The 19,601-nt window shown below is 38.3% G+C and overlaps 1 protein-coding gene across 6 annotated transcripts in view; it reads right to left on the reverse strand.

Moving 5' to 3' along the window:
* The window catches only part of LOC131052082 (pre-mRNA splicing factor SR-like 1), a 57,464-nt gene that overhangs the window by 18,195 nt on the left and 19,668 nt on the right, over window positions 1-19,601 (reverse strand). The window contains exons 2-4 of one of the 6 annotated variants that reach the window (XM_057986667.2): window positions 19,446-19,555; window positions 19,126-19,178; window positions 18,668-18,977 (exon numbers count right to left, since the gene is read on the reverse strand). In XM_057986667.2, coding sequence (XP_057842650.1) covers window positions 18,668-18,955 — 288 coding nt within the window. In that variant the 5' untranslated portion in view covers window positions 18,956-18,977; window positions 19,126-19,178; window positions 19,446-19,555. Of the gene's footprint in view, window positions 1-18,667; window positions 18,978-19,092; window positions 19,179-19,445; window positions 19,556-19,601 lie in introns of all 6 variants that reach the window. The other 5 variants (XM_057986670.2, XM_059207958.1, XM_059207957.1 and 2 more) reach the window with 5 other exon arrangements.

The following is a 19,601-nucleotide window of genomic DNA, read 5'->3' on the forward strand; positions in this document are numbered from 1 at the left end:
ACTAATTGGACCTAGTTTCAGTTTACCAGTCAATTATTGAGTCATTTGTTCGAAAACAACCCACCTCGTTTCTTGATATGTTGTTAAACTTCCAAATGGGTATCCAGAAGTGTTTTCATATTTGCCTAATGTTGTCTGCACAGGAAGTTATACTGAGAAAACCTCTGTTAGAGGGCTACTAGGGAAATAGTGAGATTGTGAGTGGAATTCATGAAGTTAGGGTCCCACATTTATAAAGTTTGTTTGATTTGAGTTAGTTTGTGTTTTGAACCCCTACTCTGCATCACTTTTCATTCTTGAATATTGTTGACATTGAGAGTTAATTCATCAATTTGCCAGTCATATATGCATCTACACTTGAAAATGTGAGTACTAACTACTCAAATCTGGGTATATCTTTATGATAAAGGTAATCCTGATTGAGAGGTTTGCCATCTCTTTGACATCTGTCACATCCAATCACCCACTCTCAAGCATTTGTGTGTACCATTGGCCACCATAAACATACCTATAAAAAATTTCGACCTATGACATTTGGTACCATGTGTCCTCCAATGAGGCCTTCATGTGCTTCCTTGAGAACTCCTAGTATCTCCTCCTACATTACACATTGTCTCAAAACTTTGTTAGACCCCATTTTATAAGACAATCCGTTTATAAGTTGGAATTTTTTTACTTTTCAGAGCCAATTTCCACCTTTCCCCTGGTGGCATCTCTTTCAAGAAGGCCCGCTATTATTGTACCAGTTGTTATTCCCCACAGTACCTGCTAGGAGATGCATTGTTATTATTATTTTTTGGTTTAGGTGTTGTCCAAGGGGTTGATTGTTCCTGTTTTGTTAAGAACACTTGTCTGCTTCTTGCTTTTTGATTGTACGGGCAAGCCTTGATAGAATGTCCCATTACTTGGTTTCTTAAGTTTTTGTTTTGGGCCTTTAGTTCTTTCATGATCTACATCATGTCCCACTGTAAGACTTGGGCTGGTTTAGATTATTCATCGCTACTACCTTTGAGGCTCTTGTCCTCATCTATTTTCCTCTTTCCTCAGGAGGATGTTTTGTTTTCACTATGGATATCCATCACCTGGTTGTAAGCATCAACATACAAGGATGGAAGTACCACTTTCATCTTCTTGTGCAGCGCGGGGATCAATCCCTCAATGAACCACTACTTCTTCAGTAAGTCAATTGGTTGATTTTCCAACTTAACCAGCAACTCCTTGAAGCTACAATTGTAAGCTCGTACAATCTCATTTTTTCCTTGTTTAGTCTTGTAGATCTCTGCCACAATTTCACTGTCAATGGCTATACCTTGTAGTGTTGTTGAAAACGCTTTGAACTGGTAGTCTTTATCTTCCTAGCTGTTAGCTATCCAAATGGTTTTGAATATCTTGCAATGCCTCACAGGATCCTCGGACCCATTCCCCATGAATTTCAGGAGTGTCTATCCATGTTCAAACTCGCTAAGGGAATTACCATGTTTTTCGCATGCTTTTATCCTTGTGCGTTGGACCTGGGTGAATTGCCTTGACCTCTACATTCCAATGCCTGCCCTTCACTCTCGACCACGTATCCCTTTGTCACTTCTTGGTTGCTTGGCACTTGCAGCATATTCAGAAGATATATCTTTATTACCAATTACCAAATGTGCACTAAGTATTGTAACATCAAAGAGCCCTTTCGACTATAAACTACATATAAATAATATACCAAGTTGATTAGGGCTACCAACTGCCAACTCACAATTAGTTGGGAATTAATCACCGTAAATACAAAGTATAATAATTATTTATTTAGCCAACTATAACATGTACTTTTGCCAGCTACAAATGCTTTATTGTAACCATTAACCCAGCTTTCTAAGCATCTAGTATTGAAGCCTTGTTTGGTTTGACTAGAAGAGATAAGCGTCTTTTTTTCTTAGTATAGTTTTCCAGATACAGTGGGACCACTCAGTAATATAATGGAAATCAAAAAGCATGTGTTAAGAATCATAGCGGGCACAACATCTAGAACAAACTATTGAAAAGTTCAATAGTCAAAATTTTAATTTTGGAAGTGGAAAACAAAGGATCTCTTAGAAGAGAAAGATAAATGTATAGCAACTATAAAAGAAAAGCTTGTTAATAACAGATTGAAAATACTTCTCCAGAATTTTTAGCAGTTAACAACCAAGTTACTGTCTCATCCACTAATGGGGATTGCAACAATGTCTAGACAATGATGGCTAATTCCACCATTGATGGTGTCTAACGAAACTAACTACCCCTTAAATGTGAGCAATTACTAAATACAACTTCCTTAATTATCTAAGATAACTGACAAGGCTAACTGGGAGCTAATTCCACCTTATTCTAGCCAAGACTAAAGTCCTAGTCCTAAATCAGTCTAAACTATCAAGAGTACCTTTATTTCCTCACTATTTGCTAGCAAAAACTCTATTCAAAACTCATGTTAAAAAGGGAAATTACAAGACGTAAATCAAATGCACCTGCCCTTTTTCCAAGCACCTGTGTTGGATCCCAAGGATCTATACAATTTAAGCATAGCTGTTTCATCCGCATATCATTGCAGGTCATGTCAACCAACTGCAAACACTTCAAGGTTTGTCTTGCCTCTTGATGACTTGTCGATTAAAAGGATGGGCCCCCAGTTTTTGTGATAAGAAATTTATGTTGGGTTCTATGCTGCTGTTGTGGTGCTCCTAAACCCACACCTCCAATGGTGGACTATTGAAAGGAACAGCTAGGTGAAGTAGTCACCCATGTCAACGATTCAAAGGAAGGAGAGTAGGCAATTAGATGGTTCCAATGTGAAGGCCCTTTTCATGGCTGCTTGAAATGAAATTGGGCCAAGGACCTTAATTAGACCTCTAAGGGGCTCTTTCAACCTTTATAGGAAAAGGAACACTAGGCACCTCTCTAATACATCTGATACCATGACCACTATCCTCTGAAATTCAGTCACATAATCATAACTGTGTGAGCTCCCTGAAGTGCTCTTCAAGATCTTGCCTCTCAAAATCTATCTGTCAATCTTTCACAAAGTTCCTCATAGGTAGTGATATGCTTGTGCCTTTAAATTCCTCATAGGCAGTGATGTGGTAATACCATTAAACAACCCATTCAAGGTGAAGGATTGCAAATTCGTTTGCTGCTTTCTCACATGTTTGGCTCCATGAAAAATGTGTATTTAGCTTATGGATCTGCACTCTAGTTGAGGTTTTGTTGGATACACTCTTTGTAAGTGCTAACAATGCTAGTGATAACTCATGGCTGATCATATCAAGTACCCCATACCATGAAACCTCACAAGGAGTGGCACTTAAAGTATAGGAAATATGATGGTGGTGAGGTGTTTTTTAGTAACAAAAGAAAAACTGATATTGGATGATGGGAGAGTGGAGATTCTTTTTAATGTATTGCATATTCCATATCTTGCTAGGAATTTGATTTTTGTTTCTAACATATTCATATTGGTGTGCATGTCCCTTTTGATAAAAATGGTTGTAGGTTAGCTAGAAGGAACTTGGCGTTGGCTAAAGATACATGGTATGGAACTCTGTTAATATAACTGAAAGTTTTGATTTTGAGTATGTTTTGGCACCACAAATTGAGCCACATTGCTGAAAAAGATTTAAAAACCTTAGCGACTAAAAATATGATTATTTATTTGTCAAGTTATTCTAGTAGTACAAAAGCAAAGAGAATTTTATCGTCCATTCAAACCAATGTGTTTAATTCATGTGGATGTACCTCCTATTAATAAATCTCAATATTATATTTCATTTATCAATGTCTATTCTAGATGTACCTGGATCTATTTTCTAAAACTCAATTCTGAAGTTTTCTGCAAATTTAAGGATTTTAAGGTTCTTGTGAGAAAAGCATATAGATAGGAAGATGAAAGTAGTGAAGTCTAATAATGGAGATGAATATTGCTCTAAATAATCTGATATTTTTTTAAGACCTGCTGGTTTGTGAGACTGAGGACTACTCCATATATGCTACAACAAATTAGAGTTGTACAAAGGATGAAAAATATATTGACGGATATAGCACAAAGTATGCTGAGTAGGCTAAGCTCGAACAATCTTTTAGACTAAGACTCTAAAGTATTGCTTGTTTATTTGGCAAAGAAAGTAATATACCATGCTTATACTCAGCATATTGATATTCAATGTTATTTTGTCCATGAGATAGTTGAGGGTAAGCGAGTCCAAAGAGAAAAAGTTGACAGTTTAAAAAATGTTATTAATTCACTTACTACATTACTGAGCATGGATAAAGCCAACTGGTGCAAGGCAGCTATGGGTCTTTCACTCCTTAAGCAGTTAGTCTTTTTTGTTTCTCTATCATGCTCTTGCAATGTAGATATAGAGAGACAATGTTGGGGGCTTAGGTGTAATAGTCACTTAGCAATTTCTCGTCGTTTCATTGTAACTAAATTATCCATTGATGTTTAATTATGTATCTCCGAAGTTTATGGAGTGAATAAAACAAAAGATCCATGTGAAGGTGGGAGCATATGAATTATTCTCCAATGACTCAGAAATATTGTTGTAATGGTACATTGAATAGTGAATTGCATTGGAAACAAAAAACTTGAGATGTAGGTTGTACGATGCAAGATTGGAGAATAGTTACTCTACTAAAATCGTATGAGGTGAGAAGTTATATGTACTAATGTACTCTATATTTTTTGATATGCTCTCTTTGGTGGTGGGTCTCTTCCCCAAAAGAGTGTTCCCACATATATCGATGCTCTCATGTTTTATGGATAATCAGAATCAGAATCTTGCCATTTGCATAATATGGTATTGTTGCTCATATAATTGTTAGTTTATGGTTCATTACAGAGATTTAATCAGATATGGTTAATTAGTTGAATGTCTTAAACATTAACCCCAGTTTCTCAACATATTAAAGGCCATAAATCAGATTTTAGAAATTTAGGTTACTTGATGTAAAAGCATCCAGAGCCACAAACAATTCTATATCATGCAAAAAAAGTGTATGCTTGCAATCAAACAAATTGTTCCCCTTCCATTTGGCAATATGAAGTTGTCCACAGTTGTTGAATTTAATAAAGGTGATAGCAAAAACAGATTGACTTTGGCAAACTCCAAATGGTGAGGCCAAATAAATTTGTTGAACATTGATACAGGAATTGGGCAGCTATACAAACGTTACAAGCTCAAGCAGTGTACTAGTCAATGAGAATATTTATAAATAATAACTGCCACTGCACCTTCCTTTGACTTATAACTTTCTGAAACCTGGCCATAGCTCTTAGGCACTGATTACAGCAGTTACAAATCTATATATGGATGCCTCAGTAAGCAGAAAGAAAATGACATAGTGCAGGACAGGGAGGAGTATGGTTCTACAGCGTTTTATTACAATAATATTATTTATTATTAATTAATGGTCAATTATGTAAATATATTGTAATTTTAGATTCTTTCTATTTTACGATTGTTTCTTTTAGAAACATCGTTTTTGTAATTCTTTATAATGATCTTTCCATCATTCTGTAAATAACAATCAAGTTTTTACCACTTACTAAGTGTAATATGATACCAGAACTTGAAAAGAAAAAAAAAATCGTTTTTCTAGAAAATTTCGAAAGGAATTTTTAAAGTTTACTGAAAAACAATTTCCGAAAATAATTTTTTGCTGAAAATCGCATTTCGTGGGTTTCAAATGAAAATCGCTCTACTACAACTTGCACACCTATTTTGTGGTGGCGTTCATCCTACTCGTGCGACCGGCGTGCCTTTCTCTCTGCATTCCACAATTTTAAAACCCACGACCTCTTGTATTTTTGCGCGAAGCAATTTCTATTTTATTTTATTTTGCCGACCTTCCATTACCTATCTCTCATGCGAAGACAGATCTTTTTCTCAAGCACGACTTCTACCTGCACAATCTCCTTTGTCCGCGACGGTTCTATTTACATCGGCTCTACTCGCGTTTTTTCACGATTACTTTTCTGCAGTTGTCGCTCTTCATTTCTTCAACGCGTGAAGGCATCTCTTTTTGCAACCTAGGTTTCTCCTTCCATGATTTTCTTTCACGCCAACCCTATGCGTTTTCTGTGCGATTTTTCGCACCTAATCAGCAACGCGCAACTAGGGTTTTTCGGCTTCTGCAAATTATTTTCTCGAAAGGATTTTGCGATCTAGGTGTGCTATCTTTGCGGCGTCTAGGGTTTCTAACTCTTCTACATCATATCCGTGATTTTCACAAGCTAGTGTTTCAGCAACATCAGCTAGGGTTTCGACCCTTCATTTCTAGTCGAAAAATTATTTTGATTGCAGATTCTTGGTGGGTTTTTCCCACATTTTTCTAGGTCTTCGTCAAAAATTTCTAGGTATGTCGAAATTTTTTCTCAAAATTTGTGCCAGTCATACTTCGTTTGTTTCGAAGTCTATACTTAACTCTGCCTCTATTTCAGTTTCACGCCTTTTTAGATTTTTTTCTATGCATTGGGAAGCATGCAAGATGGCATCATTGACCAACTTAATGTTGGAAGTCAGTCAGAGATTCAACGGCAAGAATTATAACACTTGGAAGCAGCGCATGCTGACAATCTTCGAATATTGCCACCTTGATGATCTTGTTTTGGGAAAAGAGTTTCGTCCTACCACAACTGGACTGGATCAGGACAAGTTTGATGACTGAAATCGAGAAGCTGTCATGGTTCTCAAGCTCTCTGTCATAGATGACCAATTACCTCAAATTCCCTCTGGCAGGCCAGCATCAAAAATCTGGAAGCATCTAAAGGAATTGCATGGGACGTCCGAGAAAAGCCGAGCGTTCTTCCTAAAGAACCAGTTTTTCTCCATCATGATGGATGAATGTATGTCCTTACAGTAGCATCTACGAAGATTAAGGACATTCAAGATCAGCTCGAAGCTATTGGTTGGAAAATGGAGGAAGAGGATATAGTAGTAATAACCCTAAAAAGTCTACCTAAATCCTATGAGCACTTTATAGAAACTCTCAACATTACTTCAACAAATGTTGATCTGAAGTTTCCAGAGTTGTGCACCAAACTTCTACAGCAGGATCATTGGAAACAACAATTTGGTAGCAGTGCCACTTTGTCCTCCCCAGAGCAAGCCTTTGCAACCAAATCCTTTCACAAGGATAAAGGAAAATCTCAATCATCTCAATAGAAGGGCTCTAGTCAGTCTCAGGATGGTTTGAAGAACAAGAAGGTTCAATGCAGCTACTGTCATAAATATGGCCATATGATCAAGGATTGTCGCAATTGGATAGCTTCTGAACAACAGAAGCAGGGGGGTCTTAGCCTAAAGCCAATGTTGATGAGCACACGAAGAAGGAAGTGTCTACCTTTTACACCTTCATGGCTAAAAGACTTGCAGACCATGTGAAGTATTCTGCCTAGTATATAGATTCTAGTGCTTCTCGGCATTTCACTCACAGGCGTGATTGGTTCACATAATTCTCACCCTATACTGATTCAGTCATATTTGGAGGAGGTGAAGAGTATACCATTGTCCGCAAGGGCAACGTTCAGATACAGTCTGGTGGGAGGAATCTTATGTTCCTCAATGTATACTACGTTCCTGGCATGGAACTAAACCTACTCTCAAGGAGTTAGATCATACGACATTCTCCTCGATGCTCACAAGTGTTCGATTGTTAATTGTGCAACACGCACTGTTGTAGTTGTTGGCATTGAGGATCATGGTCTTTACAGACTTGTGGATACGAGTGATTCTCTTGAGCATGCCTTCGCAGCTAAATCATCCTCTATCACCACTCTATGGCATCAGCGATATGGTCACCCGAACATTCACTACCATGTTGAGCTTGTTCGGGAAGGTTTAGTACATGGCCTACCTAAAATTCAAACTCAAAATCAGCAAGTTTGTGAAGCTTGTCAGGCTGGGAAGCAGCACAGGACACCGTTCAAGAATGGTGACTCATGGCAAGCCTCTAAGGTACTACAGTTGGTCCACATTAATGTACGTGGTCCAATGAATACTCCTTATGTTATTAGGTGCAGGTATTTGTTGTTTTTTGTTGATGATTTCAGTCGTAAAATGTGGGTGTACTTTCTTAGACAGAAATCAGATGTGTTTCTTATATTTCAAAAATTTAAGGCCTTAGTAGAAAGAGTCTGGTTGTTCTATTATTACTCTTAGGTTTGATAATGGGATTGGGGGGGGGGGTGTTGTTCTATTGCTTTCTCCACTTTCTGTGACACGCATGGCATAAAACGTCAGTTGACCACACCATACACCCCTCAGCAGAATAGCGTTGTAGAACGTCGCAACCGCACCAATATAGAAATGACTAGGTCAATGTTGGAACACGGGAATGTTCCTAAGAAGTATTGGGCAGAAGCAGTGTTTACTGTAGTCTATCTCCTTGATAGGTCTCCCACTCATGTTGTTAAGGGGAGGACTCCTAAGGAAGCTTGGACTGGTCACAAACCTAGGATCAGTCATCTGAAAGTTTTTGGCTCTTTAGCATATGTATGGATTCCAAATGCCAAGCACTCCAAGTTGGATTCTGAGAGTCAGAAGCTTATATTTACAGGGTGCAGTGACAACCACAAGGCTTACCAGCTGATTGATGTAGACATTGATCGTCTTATCTTCACTCGTGATGTTGTCTTTGATGAAGAACGAGGACCATTTCAGTTTTCCTCATCTGAGCAGAATTTTGAGGATCAACCTTTGAAGGCTTTTGATTTGGGTGTTCGTCTTCCATTTGGTTCACCTGATAGGAGGGATGATGCAGATTCTGAATTTGATGATGCACTACCTAAATTTCCTCTAAATGATCCTAATCTTCCACCTATTCTATATCCTTTTCCACCTCCAGTTCCAGTTGTTCCTCCTGCATCTAATGTTGGTCCTTCTAATCTCCGGCCTAAATAGTGGTCTAAGACCATCATTGATCTTCGTCCTGATGAACTCATTGAGGGTAGATCTTCCAGAAATAAGAGCTAACAGTAGTCTACAATCCATTTTGCTCTCATGGCCAACATTCATAGTATTTATAAGGCTCAGACATATGCAAAGGCAAAAAGGATTCTAGAGTGGGAACAGGCAATGGACACAGAATACCAAAGCCTTCTAAAGAACAACACCTGGGTTCTCTCTGATCTTCCCCCAGGGAAGAAGCCCATTAGCTGCAAATGGGTGTATAAGGTCAAGTACCATGCAGATGGTACCTTAGATAAATACAAGGCTCGATTGGTTGCTCGAGGATTCACACAGTGGGAGGGCATTGATTATGAAGAGACTTTTGCTCCTACTACCAAGATGAGTACAATTCGTCTTCTTCTTGCTATTGCAGCTCAATTTGGATGGAAAGTCCATCAGATAGATGTTAAGAGTGTCTTCCTCAATGGTGAGTTGCCGGAAGAAGTCTACATGATGCAGCCTCCTAGTTTCAAGGTTGTTGGCAAAGAACGTCAAGTATGTAGACTCATGAAAGCACTCTATGGACTCAAACAAGCTCCTCGAGCATGGTACATCAAGATTGATCAATACTTGGTTGCTCATGGTTTTCAGCGTAGCCCTTCTGACCTTAATCTGTATATCAAACACTCCGGTGATGATGTTCTCTTTCTTGTTGTCTTTGTTGATGCTTGATCATCACTAGCAGTTCAACACATTTGATTGCAGAAATCAATCAGGACTTGCTTCTCCATTATTGTTTGGGTGTTGAGGTTTGGCAGACTAATGATAGCATTTTTATTTCTCAGTCTAAGTATGTCAGGAACTTGCTTGACAAGGTTTGAATGCGGGTTTATGAACTTGCTTCCACGTCTATGGAGATAGGACTAAAGTTGTCAACCAAGTCAGATTCTCCTCCTATAGATGAAACAACATTCACGCAACTAGTGGGCAGTCTCTGAAAAATAAATTGAATGAATGATTCAAATAATCGGATGATTACATTAAAAGATATACACACGTATATATAGAGGTTACAAGACGATGTTCTATAATTAGAACATAATGTTGAAGTAAAAGATTAAAGAGCTAAACGCTACATTAAGCGTGAAAGCTAAATAAAGCTTAAAAGCTAATTAACTAAAAAAATAAATGACCATTAAACAAGGAACTAAATATAGGTGACTAAAATATAATTAAATATTCTAATACCCTCCCTTAATGGTCATTCTATCTACTAACTACCCTACAGAAGACACTGCAGGTCTTTTGATCACAAATGAAAAGAACACTTTGTTGCAGTGGAGACCCTCCCTAGATCTGAAAAGTGTTAATGACCAAGAATACCAGAATCCATCCAACCTAACGTTGGGTAACCAAACTGAAAACTGAAACCAAGATTTTGAGGAAAATCGGCAAACCCTTTTGTAGAAGAGTATCAACTCCAAAACTAACTGCAAGATACCATGATTGCAAATGTTCGCCCTGGCAGGTGCGACCCAAACTAACTGCAACAAAGCACGATTTTGAGGAAAAAACCGTCAAACCCTTAAATAGGAACCCTCGAAAAGATAATTTATGATTTTGAGGAGAAAATCGAAAAACCAAGAAATCTGAGGTTACAAATCATTGTTTTTGTGGAAAAAAAGGGTAAAACCCAGATAACTAAAATCTTACGCGAATATCGTGGATTACAGATGAGAATTTTTAAGGGAAAATTATAAACCCTGCGAACAATTTTTGAGGAAAAAATTGTGAAAACCCTCCCATGATTTTTTGTGGAAAAAATCAGAAAACCGACAGACAATTTTTTTAGGAAAAAATCGTGAAAACCCTGGGACCTGTAAGACGAGGTCTGGCCTAAATTAATCTGATCAAGGCAACAATATTGAGATATCGTGAACATGCACTATTTCCAGGTGTTGTGACAGTTGTTGAACTTTTGTCTGTGTTCCAACATGATGTTAGTCAAAGATGCCATCACAAAAATGGAGGTTGAACGAGGTCAACCTAGTGAAAGCATGAGACAGAAAAATCTGATTCAAAAATCAGAATAGAAGCAGCTGCACAAAAAATCTGAAACCCTAGAGGAGAATTCTGGCACAAATTCCAAGGTGCAAATTTCAAGGTTTGGAAGAAACCCAGAAATTATAATTTTCTGCACACTTAAAACAGCATAAATGGTGCCTAAAAAACAGCAAAAATCCCAACGTCCACAGAAATAGCAGAAATTGTGAATTGTTTTTAAATTCCAAGGCAAATTTGTTGGCACAAAATTCGAGGTGTGGAAAACGAGGCATCCAGAAAAATCTGAGACCAACCCAAAAAGTTCTCAAAAAACCCATCAAGAATCTGAAAACAAAATACAGATCCGACAGCTCAAAAATCGAGGCACGAAAAACGATGCACCTAGAAAAATCTGACGACGACCCAGTTGAGGTCTCGAAAAACCCACCAAGAATGTGCAAGCAAATAAAATTTTGACTTGAATTGAAGGGTCAAAACCCTAGTCGAAAATTGCAAAAACCCTAGGAAAATTTTCAATCTTCAAAAAAAACCCCCAGGTTGCAGGCCCGAAAATTTCCAGAACTCTAAAAAAAACATGAACTGCTGCCCAGCACAAAGGAATTCGCCCACGAACTTGAAACCCTCAAAAAACCTTCAAAAAAGCAAAATCGTTTTTTTATAAAATAAAAAAATAAAAAATAAATCTGGAAAATATTCCAAAAAGAAGGCCATGAATTTTTATTAAAAAATTCGCCAAACTTTAAAGAATCCCATCGACCCGCTCTGATACCATGAAAAATAAATTAAATGAATGATTCAAATAATCGGATGATTACATTGAAAGATATACACACCTATATATAGAGGTTACAAGACGATGTTCTATAATTAGAACATAACGTTGAAGTAAAAGATTAAAGAGCTAAATGCTAAATTAAGCGTGAAAGCTAAATTAAGCTTAAAAGCTAATTAACTAAAAAGAAAAAGCTAAATGCTAAATAAAGCTTAAAAGCTAATTAACTAAAAAGCTAAATGACCATTAAACAAGGAACTAAATATAGGTGACTAAAATATAATTAAATATTCTAATAGTCTCATCTATCTCACTACCACTAGACTTGATCTCAATTTTGCAGTGAGCTACATTTCACGCTTCATGACAGCCCCCAAGGCTAATCATTGGGTAGTCTAAGCGTTATGTGAAGGGCACTTCTGATTATGGGCTTCTTTACTCTAAGAGTCACGATCCTAGACTCAATGGTTAAACAGATTCAAATTGGGCAGGTTCGGTTGATGACAGGAAGTCGACATCTGGGTAAGTGTTCAATTTGGGATCTAGTGCAGTCACATGGACTAGTAAAAAGCAGCAGGCAATGGCTCTCTCCTCGACGGAAGTAGAGTATTGAGGAGCAGTTAAGCCAGCTTGTGAGATAGTTTGACTTCGTCGGATGCTTGCAAAAATGCAAATTTCTCAATCAAGTCTAACTCCCTTGTTCTATGATAATCAAGGAGTTCTCAAACTTGCCAAGAATCTCGTCTTCTATGAAAGAACCAAGCATGTGGAAACTCATTGTCATTTTATTCGGAAGCTTGTTGAAGATGGCTCAGTTCAATTGCAGTATGTTCCAACTGCAGATCAGACTGCAGACATTCTCACCAAGTCTCTCAACCCAGATAAGTTTGCCAAATTCAGGGGGCAGCTTGGTGTTGTTGACAGATTGACCATTAAGGGAGGGTATTAGAATAATATTATTTATTATTAATTAATGGTCAATTAAGTAAATATATTGAAGTTTAGATTCTTTCTATTTTACGAATGTTTCTTTTCAGAAACATCGTTTTTGTAATTATTTATAATGATCTTTCGATCATTCTGTAAATAACAATCAAGTTTTTACCAATTACTAAGTGTACTATGTTTAGCAAGGACAAAAACAGTTATTCAACAGATTTTCTAAAATACAAATAGCTGTAGCAGGCCACCTTTGTATAAGCTGAGAGCTTGAAATTAGTGGCTAAGCAGAAAGAGGACATAGTGCAGGACAGGAAAGACTATGGTTCTATAATGTTGAGCAGGGACAAGGATGGTTATTTCACAGATTTTCTGACATACAAGTAGCTGTAGCAAGCCACCTTTGTATAAGATCAGAGCTCTAAATTAGTGGTTAAATACAGCCAATTATCATTTGTATGTTTATAGTTTTCAGAAGATTGTTATAGTAATCTTTTTAGTAACCAAAATCCTTATGTTTCAGGTGTGTCATTTCATTTCTATTAAGCAACTTCTTGTTTGTATTGTTGGCTACAAGACTTTTGCGGTCTTTCACTAGGTATCCAGTTCTTGATTGCAACAACTGATATCAAAGTTGATTGGCTCATTAGATTGTTGAAATGACTAAAGAAGTCAATCTTGGAAAGCTTTGAGAATTTTGTTGCAAGTGTGAGGATTTTGTGACTGCAAAGAGCTGAAATGGAAGACATGGCTCATTGTAATGTCCCCATTTTGAGATAGGATTTAATAATAAATTAGAACATAAACTAATAAAAATATAATATAATATAATTAAAATGTAAGTAAGTTAATGAATGGTCAAAAAGAATGGAATGAAGAGTTGTGACTCTCAAAAATGGGATATAAGCGGGAGAAGAGATCATTTGAAAGGGTATAAGGAGGAGGGAAGAAAGGAATGAAGCATGGGAATCAAGGAAGGATTAATGGAGGAAAAAAGGAATGGGAAGTAGTTAAGTTTGTGTCTCTTTCCAAGGGCAAAAATTATGAAGAGTTTTTCTTTCAAAGGGTGGAAATTGTGATAGGTTGTGTCTCTTGCCAAAGGGCAGGCATGATGAAGACATGTGACCTCTCCCTCACAGGGGGAGATATAAAGGGGAGAAGGTTCATTTGAGGAAGAGAGGGACTGGAGATCAATTTGGAGAATAATATATTATTCTTTAAGGTAGCAATGAAAAGTGGTGACTCAATTGTTATGAAAGGTGTGCCTCAATTCCTATGAAAGGTTGTGACTTTTCCCCCAATAAAGTATAAACAAGATCATTCCAAGCATTCAAGGGTCACTCACTCACTCATCGATCATCTAATCAAGAATCACTTAGTCATCAACTCACCAATACCTCAAATCATCCAATCTAAGGAATTCATTGAATCAATCAATCAATAATACAAATATCATCAAAGGTTTCTGTTTTAACATAATCATTAATTATTCATCTCGGCACTCCGACCCAACACTCCAGTTGGCATGAATTTATGTTCATAGTATAAAGTGCTGTGGCTACATATGTTATTACCACATTCTTAGAATTTATGATGCAATGCTTTACAAATTATATATAAATCAGTAAATAGAAATCTGGCGAATTATATTCTGTAGTTGACTTATTGTATGTCGAATATATTTCTGTGTGTGCTCTCCGTGTCAAACAGTATATCTGCACAGATGTCGGTACATTGTGGTAGCCACGGAGTATTTGACGAAGTGGACTGAAGCTAGAGCTCTCCCGGACAACACTGCCATAAGTACGGCGAGGTTTCTGTACGAACAGATCGTGACCAGGTTCGGGATTCCAATTCAGATCACAAGTGATCGAGGGGTTCACTTTGTTGATCAGGTCATCCAGGTCATCCAAACAATGACGGTCGAGTTTAAAATCTTTCACAATCTTTCAAGCCCATACTATCCCAAGACAAATGGCCAGACGGAAGCTACCAACAAGGTATTAGTGTCCATCATCTATAAATCCTGTGGAGTGGAACGAGAGGATTGGGAAGAACGTCTGCCAGCAGTACTATGGGCATACCGTACCATGTACAAGGTAACTACAGGCCATACACCATTCCAGCTCATGTACGGCCAGGAAGCACATCCGCGAATGCCTAGGGCTACAGCATAAGGTTTTTTATATGTCACACCATGCCATTGCCATGTTTCTAGAGGCTGTTTGTATAGGAGTGCCAGCAGAGAAGAGGGGTGACTTGCAACCGCTAGCCAGACTGGAGCCATATAAATCTCCCATCTTTTACTGGACGCATCTGGACACCATGACAACCGGCGGGGAACAACAGAGGAAGAGACGACGGCAAGATGTGGGGCAATCTCCCAATGCAGGTAGCGAGGATAGTGAAGAAGATGTCGTGGAGGCATCCTCGTCAGATGAATAAAGTGGAGAAGATGACACTTTTCACTTGGTTCCAGTCGCAGGCCAAGTGACAGCCGAGGTTGGAACGGGTGGTGATAACCCAGTGGCCACAGATGCGACAGAAGGGGTAGGAGATAGTAGCAGGGCGACGGAAGTGATGGTGACCAAGAATCCTCCTATACACCAATTGAACGAAGTCGGGGCAGCCACCCAGCACCATATGGGGTGGAGCAAACGAAGGAAGTATCCGCACAAGTGATTGATGTGGTGGACGTGGAGGCATCACCGCCACCGCCACCTAGGGTGACCTCTGGCCAAGAGGAAGCAGTTCCACAATTGAGTCCCGCCCATGCTGACCACCAAGAGCAGACAATCGATTTGCTGGAGACCTTCGGGGTACGAGTGGAGAAATTGCCAGAGTTGTCGTCGTCACCTGGCGGGGATGGAGGAATTGATACTGGCAATCTACAGTCTAGCGAGACAGAGGGAGGGATCTCCAAACTCATCAGATAGCCGTAGGGCATACAATGCACAGAGGAGTTCAGGAAGGAGGGGAGGAATCCTCCTCTCCTCGCGCAGAGGAACTGGTACTTCGATTGGACATGATCTGAGGGTAGCTCGAGTGGTCGAGCGCCTTTTATCCTTTGTCAAGGAGGACTACGAGGGGGGGTTCTTCTAATGTTTCACAACCAAAGGATGGCCGAAGTCAGAAACCACTGAGATGACTGACGCTTGGATAACGAATGTGATAGTGACAGAGGAGAATGGGATTTATGGTTCTATGCGTGGAATGGAGACAACCTTCTGGGACCTAGTTTTGAAGTATTGGAGGACGGCAGTGGTGAGGATGGAAGCCATGAAGGCCCAGCGGGATCAGGTGGTGCGGGAAACCGAGAGTGCAAGGAAAACATTGGCCCACCACATTTAACAAAGTGAGACACAGTTGGCTCAGGAGCACTCTCGAGTTACCGCATTGGAGGAGACTGTCGCCAAGCATGTTCAGGAGTTGGAAGTGAGCAACAAGGCAAAGGATGAGCTGGCAGCTAAGGTGGCAGGATTGGAGGTTAGTCTCGCCAAGAAGGAGCAGCAGTTGCAGGAGCAGGGGCAGGAGCTTCAGAGAGCCCGCAATAAGATTGTTGAGGCTGCCCACATGGTTAAGTTGCCATGAGAGCGGGAACTGGCAGCCACATAGCGTCTGCAGCGAGCAGGCACATCCCAGTCGTCCATACTGCCAGGGACGCCCTCTCATCCCTTCCAGCATTAGTTCTAGTTGAGGGTTCCCTTACTTTAGTTATGGGTTTTATAATAATTTTGTATTGAGTCGGCCATATGGTTCCCGTGCCTGTTATGACGGTTGGTACATCCGCCAACCGCCGAACAGTACATATTACCATGTAAGGGAACCTAGTGGTAGCAATGATCATGTACTGAACATTTTGGAATGCAATAAAGGATATATTTTTCTGCCAATTATTGTGCCTGTTATTCATGCTGTGTACAGTAATTAGTTGTCTGGTTATATATGTGAAACTCTTGTTTGTTCTGTAGGTTAAATCATATTCACCCTAGGGAGCAAACACAGCTGTCAGACATTTTATACAGCAGTTAAAAACCTATAAATGAATGCCTCAGTAAGCAGAAAGAGCAGAACAAAATGCAAGGCAGAAGTATGGTGAGACACAATTATTTCACAGCTTTTCTGATAAACAGATAACTGTAGCAGGCCACTTCTGTAAAACTGAGAAGTTTAAACTAGAGGATGAATACGACCCATTATCATTTGTAAGTTTCTGATTTTCAAAGGATTGTACTGTACTTTTCTAAGCAACTAAAATCAATATATTTCAGGTGTGTAGTTTCATTTCTATTCTGCAATTCGTTGCTTGTATGATCAGCTGAGAGACCTTGGCTGCCTTTTCACTTGGTACCAGGAACTTAACTGCATCATTACTTTTCAAGAAATTTAGATTTTAGATTTTTTGAGAAATTTTGTTTGAGAAATCTCCATTTCCAAGGTTCCTAGATTTTATATTTTCTTTGTCTTGTATATTTCCCTGTATATAGAGTGAGAATTAGTTGATAAACAGAGGAATTGGTTTTTACAATCATTGGACATCAAATCTTAAGTTTGAAATGTATTCATTGCTCTGATAACAGGTTCACTCAGTGCCCTGGCTGAGCCAGGAGCAATAGACTAGGTACCAAAACTGGGCTGGAACAACCAGGGTCCTGAAGATTCTGCATGGGTATATTGCTGCATCTGCAGGCCCATGGCAGTACCACTGAGCAAACTGCCAAGTTCCAAAAGCAAAAAGCAATTTTTTAATATATATATATATAGTAAAACGAAATCCTAATGATGTGACTTTCCATATGCAGTTGCACTGATGTTAAGCCATTTTAATTTATATTTAATATTGAACAATTGACATTGAAATATTAATTATCAGATGCATTCTTAGTTCTTTATTTAATACTGTACAAATTCTAGTTATTTTTATGCTTGATCAAATGCAGGAGTTTTTATCAGCCATTGGATGTGGATTATGGTGCTCACTAATACTTGATGTGCACAGTTAGACTTCATAGTTCATATAGTCTAGAGCATAGAAAAAAACAGAGCCAGAGGTGACACACATAGGTTGGGATGTTATAGAGAAGTTCAGGTGGCCTATTAAAAACGGAATAGACATGAAATTCTTCAATTTGCTTAGTATTATTAATAAAATCAGCCATAAATACAGTTTTAGGTTTGTCATTTATTATCTTGGTCACATGTAATAGGTAGTTAAGGTTATTTGATGTTTTGAAGTTACTACCTTTCAGGAGTTCATATTTGAATAGAGTTATTTTATTTTCCTAGTAGTTCAGATTTGAGACTTTTCTACTATCTCAGTTTTAGATTCAACAATCTCAGATTTGTGCTCAGAGTTTGTTCCTTCAGTTTTGAGTTCCAGAATTATATAATTATATCAGGTCGCAATTGAACTCATTGACAACATTCTACAGTAAAGTATCAAATAAAGCAGGAATTATAGCACCAGAGTGTGTAAGGCCAAAAATTAGAAACAAAAAAAAATTGACAGGACAGAATGAATCCAAAGTTATTGACAACTGCTCGAAATTTAAACATGGCATATAACAGTGATTGGAAAAGGAAACATCTGGTTAGAGGATTTCAATACAGACTTTTCATTCAAAAGAATAATGAACCAAATAATTGCTAAGAAGATTCTCGAGAAGCTGTACAGTAAAAATACATGTCCGTACAGAACCTAGAAGGTCAAGTATTTATTCAAGTTGGACTTATTTATGATTATATATTAACTCTGTTACAGAAAAAGCCAAATACCAGTAAACATAATCCCTGTCATGTTCTGCCCAGTAAAGTGTGACAGAGGGTGGCAGAGAACCAATAACCAGAACATAGTCTTTAACAAAAGGAAACCAAGAGTTTAAAAAGGAAAGAAAAAATAGAACCAATCATTGATGCTACAATGAACAATCACAGAACAAAGCAACTTGCAGAAATGAGGAAAAAGCAATGCAATCAAGAAACTTACAGCTCTGATATATGGAGAATCTTCATGTTTGAGTAGCCCATGCATTTGCTTCACTGTCAGCTTCATAGTAAAAAATTTGTAAAGAAGGCAAAAGGCTGTTGAAGGACCCCTACAATTCCCTGTCATCCATGGTTCTACATGATCAACCTGATTATAGATCTCATCAATAACTTCATGATAGGTCTTCAACCTATATAGCTCCTTGAAGTAATCCGAAGACAGGATGTTCATGCAAAGAACTTTTTCAAGCAAAGAATCAATAGATTTTCCACATGTTTGAACTTCCATTTTTCTCTTCTACCAATCTTCCCTGAAATAAAACCCAAGATCTTTATTTGTCATGTAAAAGTGCTCAAATACAAAAAAAAAAATGGCACCAGGAGCTTTTGGAATTGAGGTAAATGTCAAGGGAATGTGAAATGAACCTCTCTCTTTTATCACTACAAGTCAACATTTACCGTGATCTTAACTGGTTCAATGAAGCCTGGTGTCCACGATGCCCTACAATTTCCTGTCAAATTCACCAATTCAAAGATAGCAGAGAGTAGCATAAACTTTACCCAGAAGATTTGCTTCATAGTCCAAACAGCAAACTTCAATGACAATTGGCAGAAAACTAGCTCAAAAGAACTACAATTTTTTCGCTAAAGATATTCAATTTGACAAAGGACCTTGAAATATTCACAATTATTTGCATCCATATTGATTCGATTGATATCGAAGATAGTTTTAGTAATTTATGTCCAAAAAATATTTCTCCAGTGCCAGCACAACTTACACTAATATCTAAGAATATTTGCATACTTTTATCAGATCCAGCTTAGGACATCGCTCTGCATAAAAGTGATGCTACAATAGCCAGTGTGCCTTTGCTTTCAACTATTAAGCCTGCAAATAAAAGCATCAAGGATAACACTTCAGCCTAAGAATTTAA

This window comes from Cryptomeria japonica, chromosome 7 (genome assembly GCF_030272615.1).
Source record: "Cryptomeria japonica chromosome 7, Sugi_1.0, whole genome shotgun sequence".
NCBI classification, from domain to species: domain Eukaryota; kingdom Viridiplantae; phylum Streptophyta; class Pinopsida; order Cupressales; family Cupressaceae; genus Cryptomeria; species Cryptomeria japonica.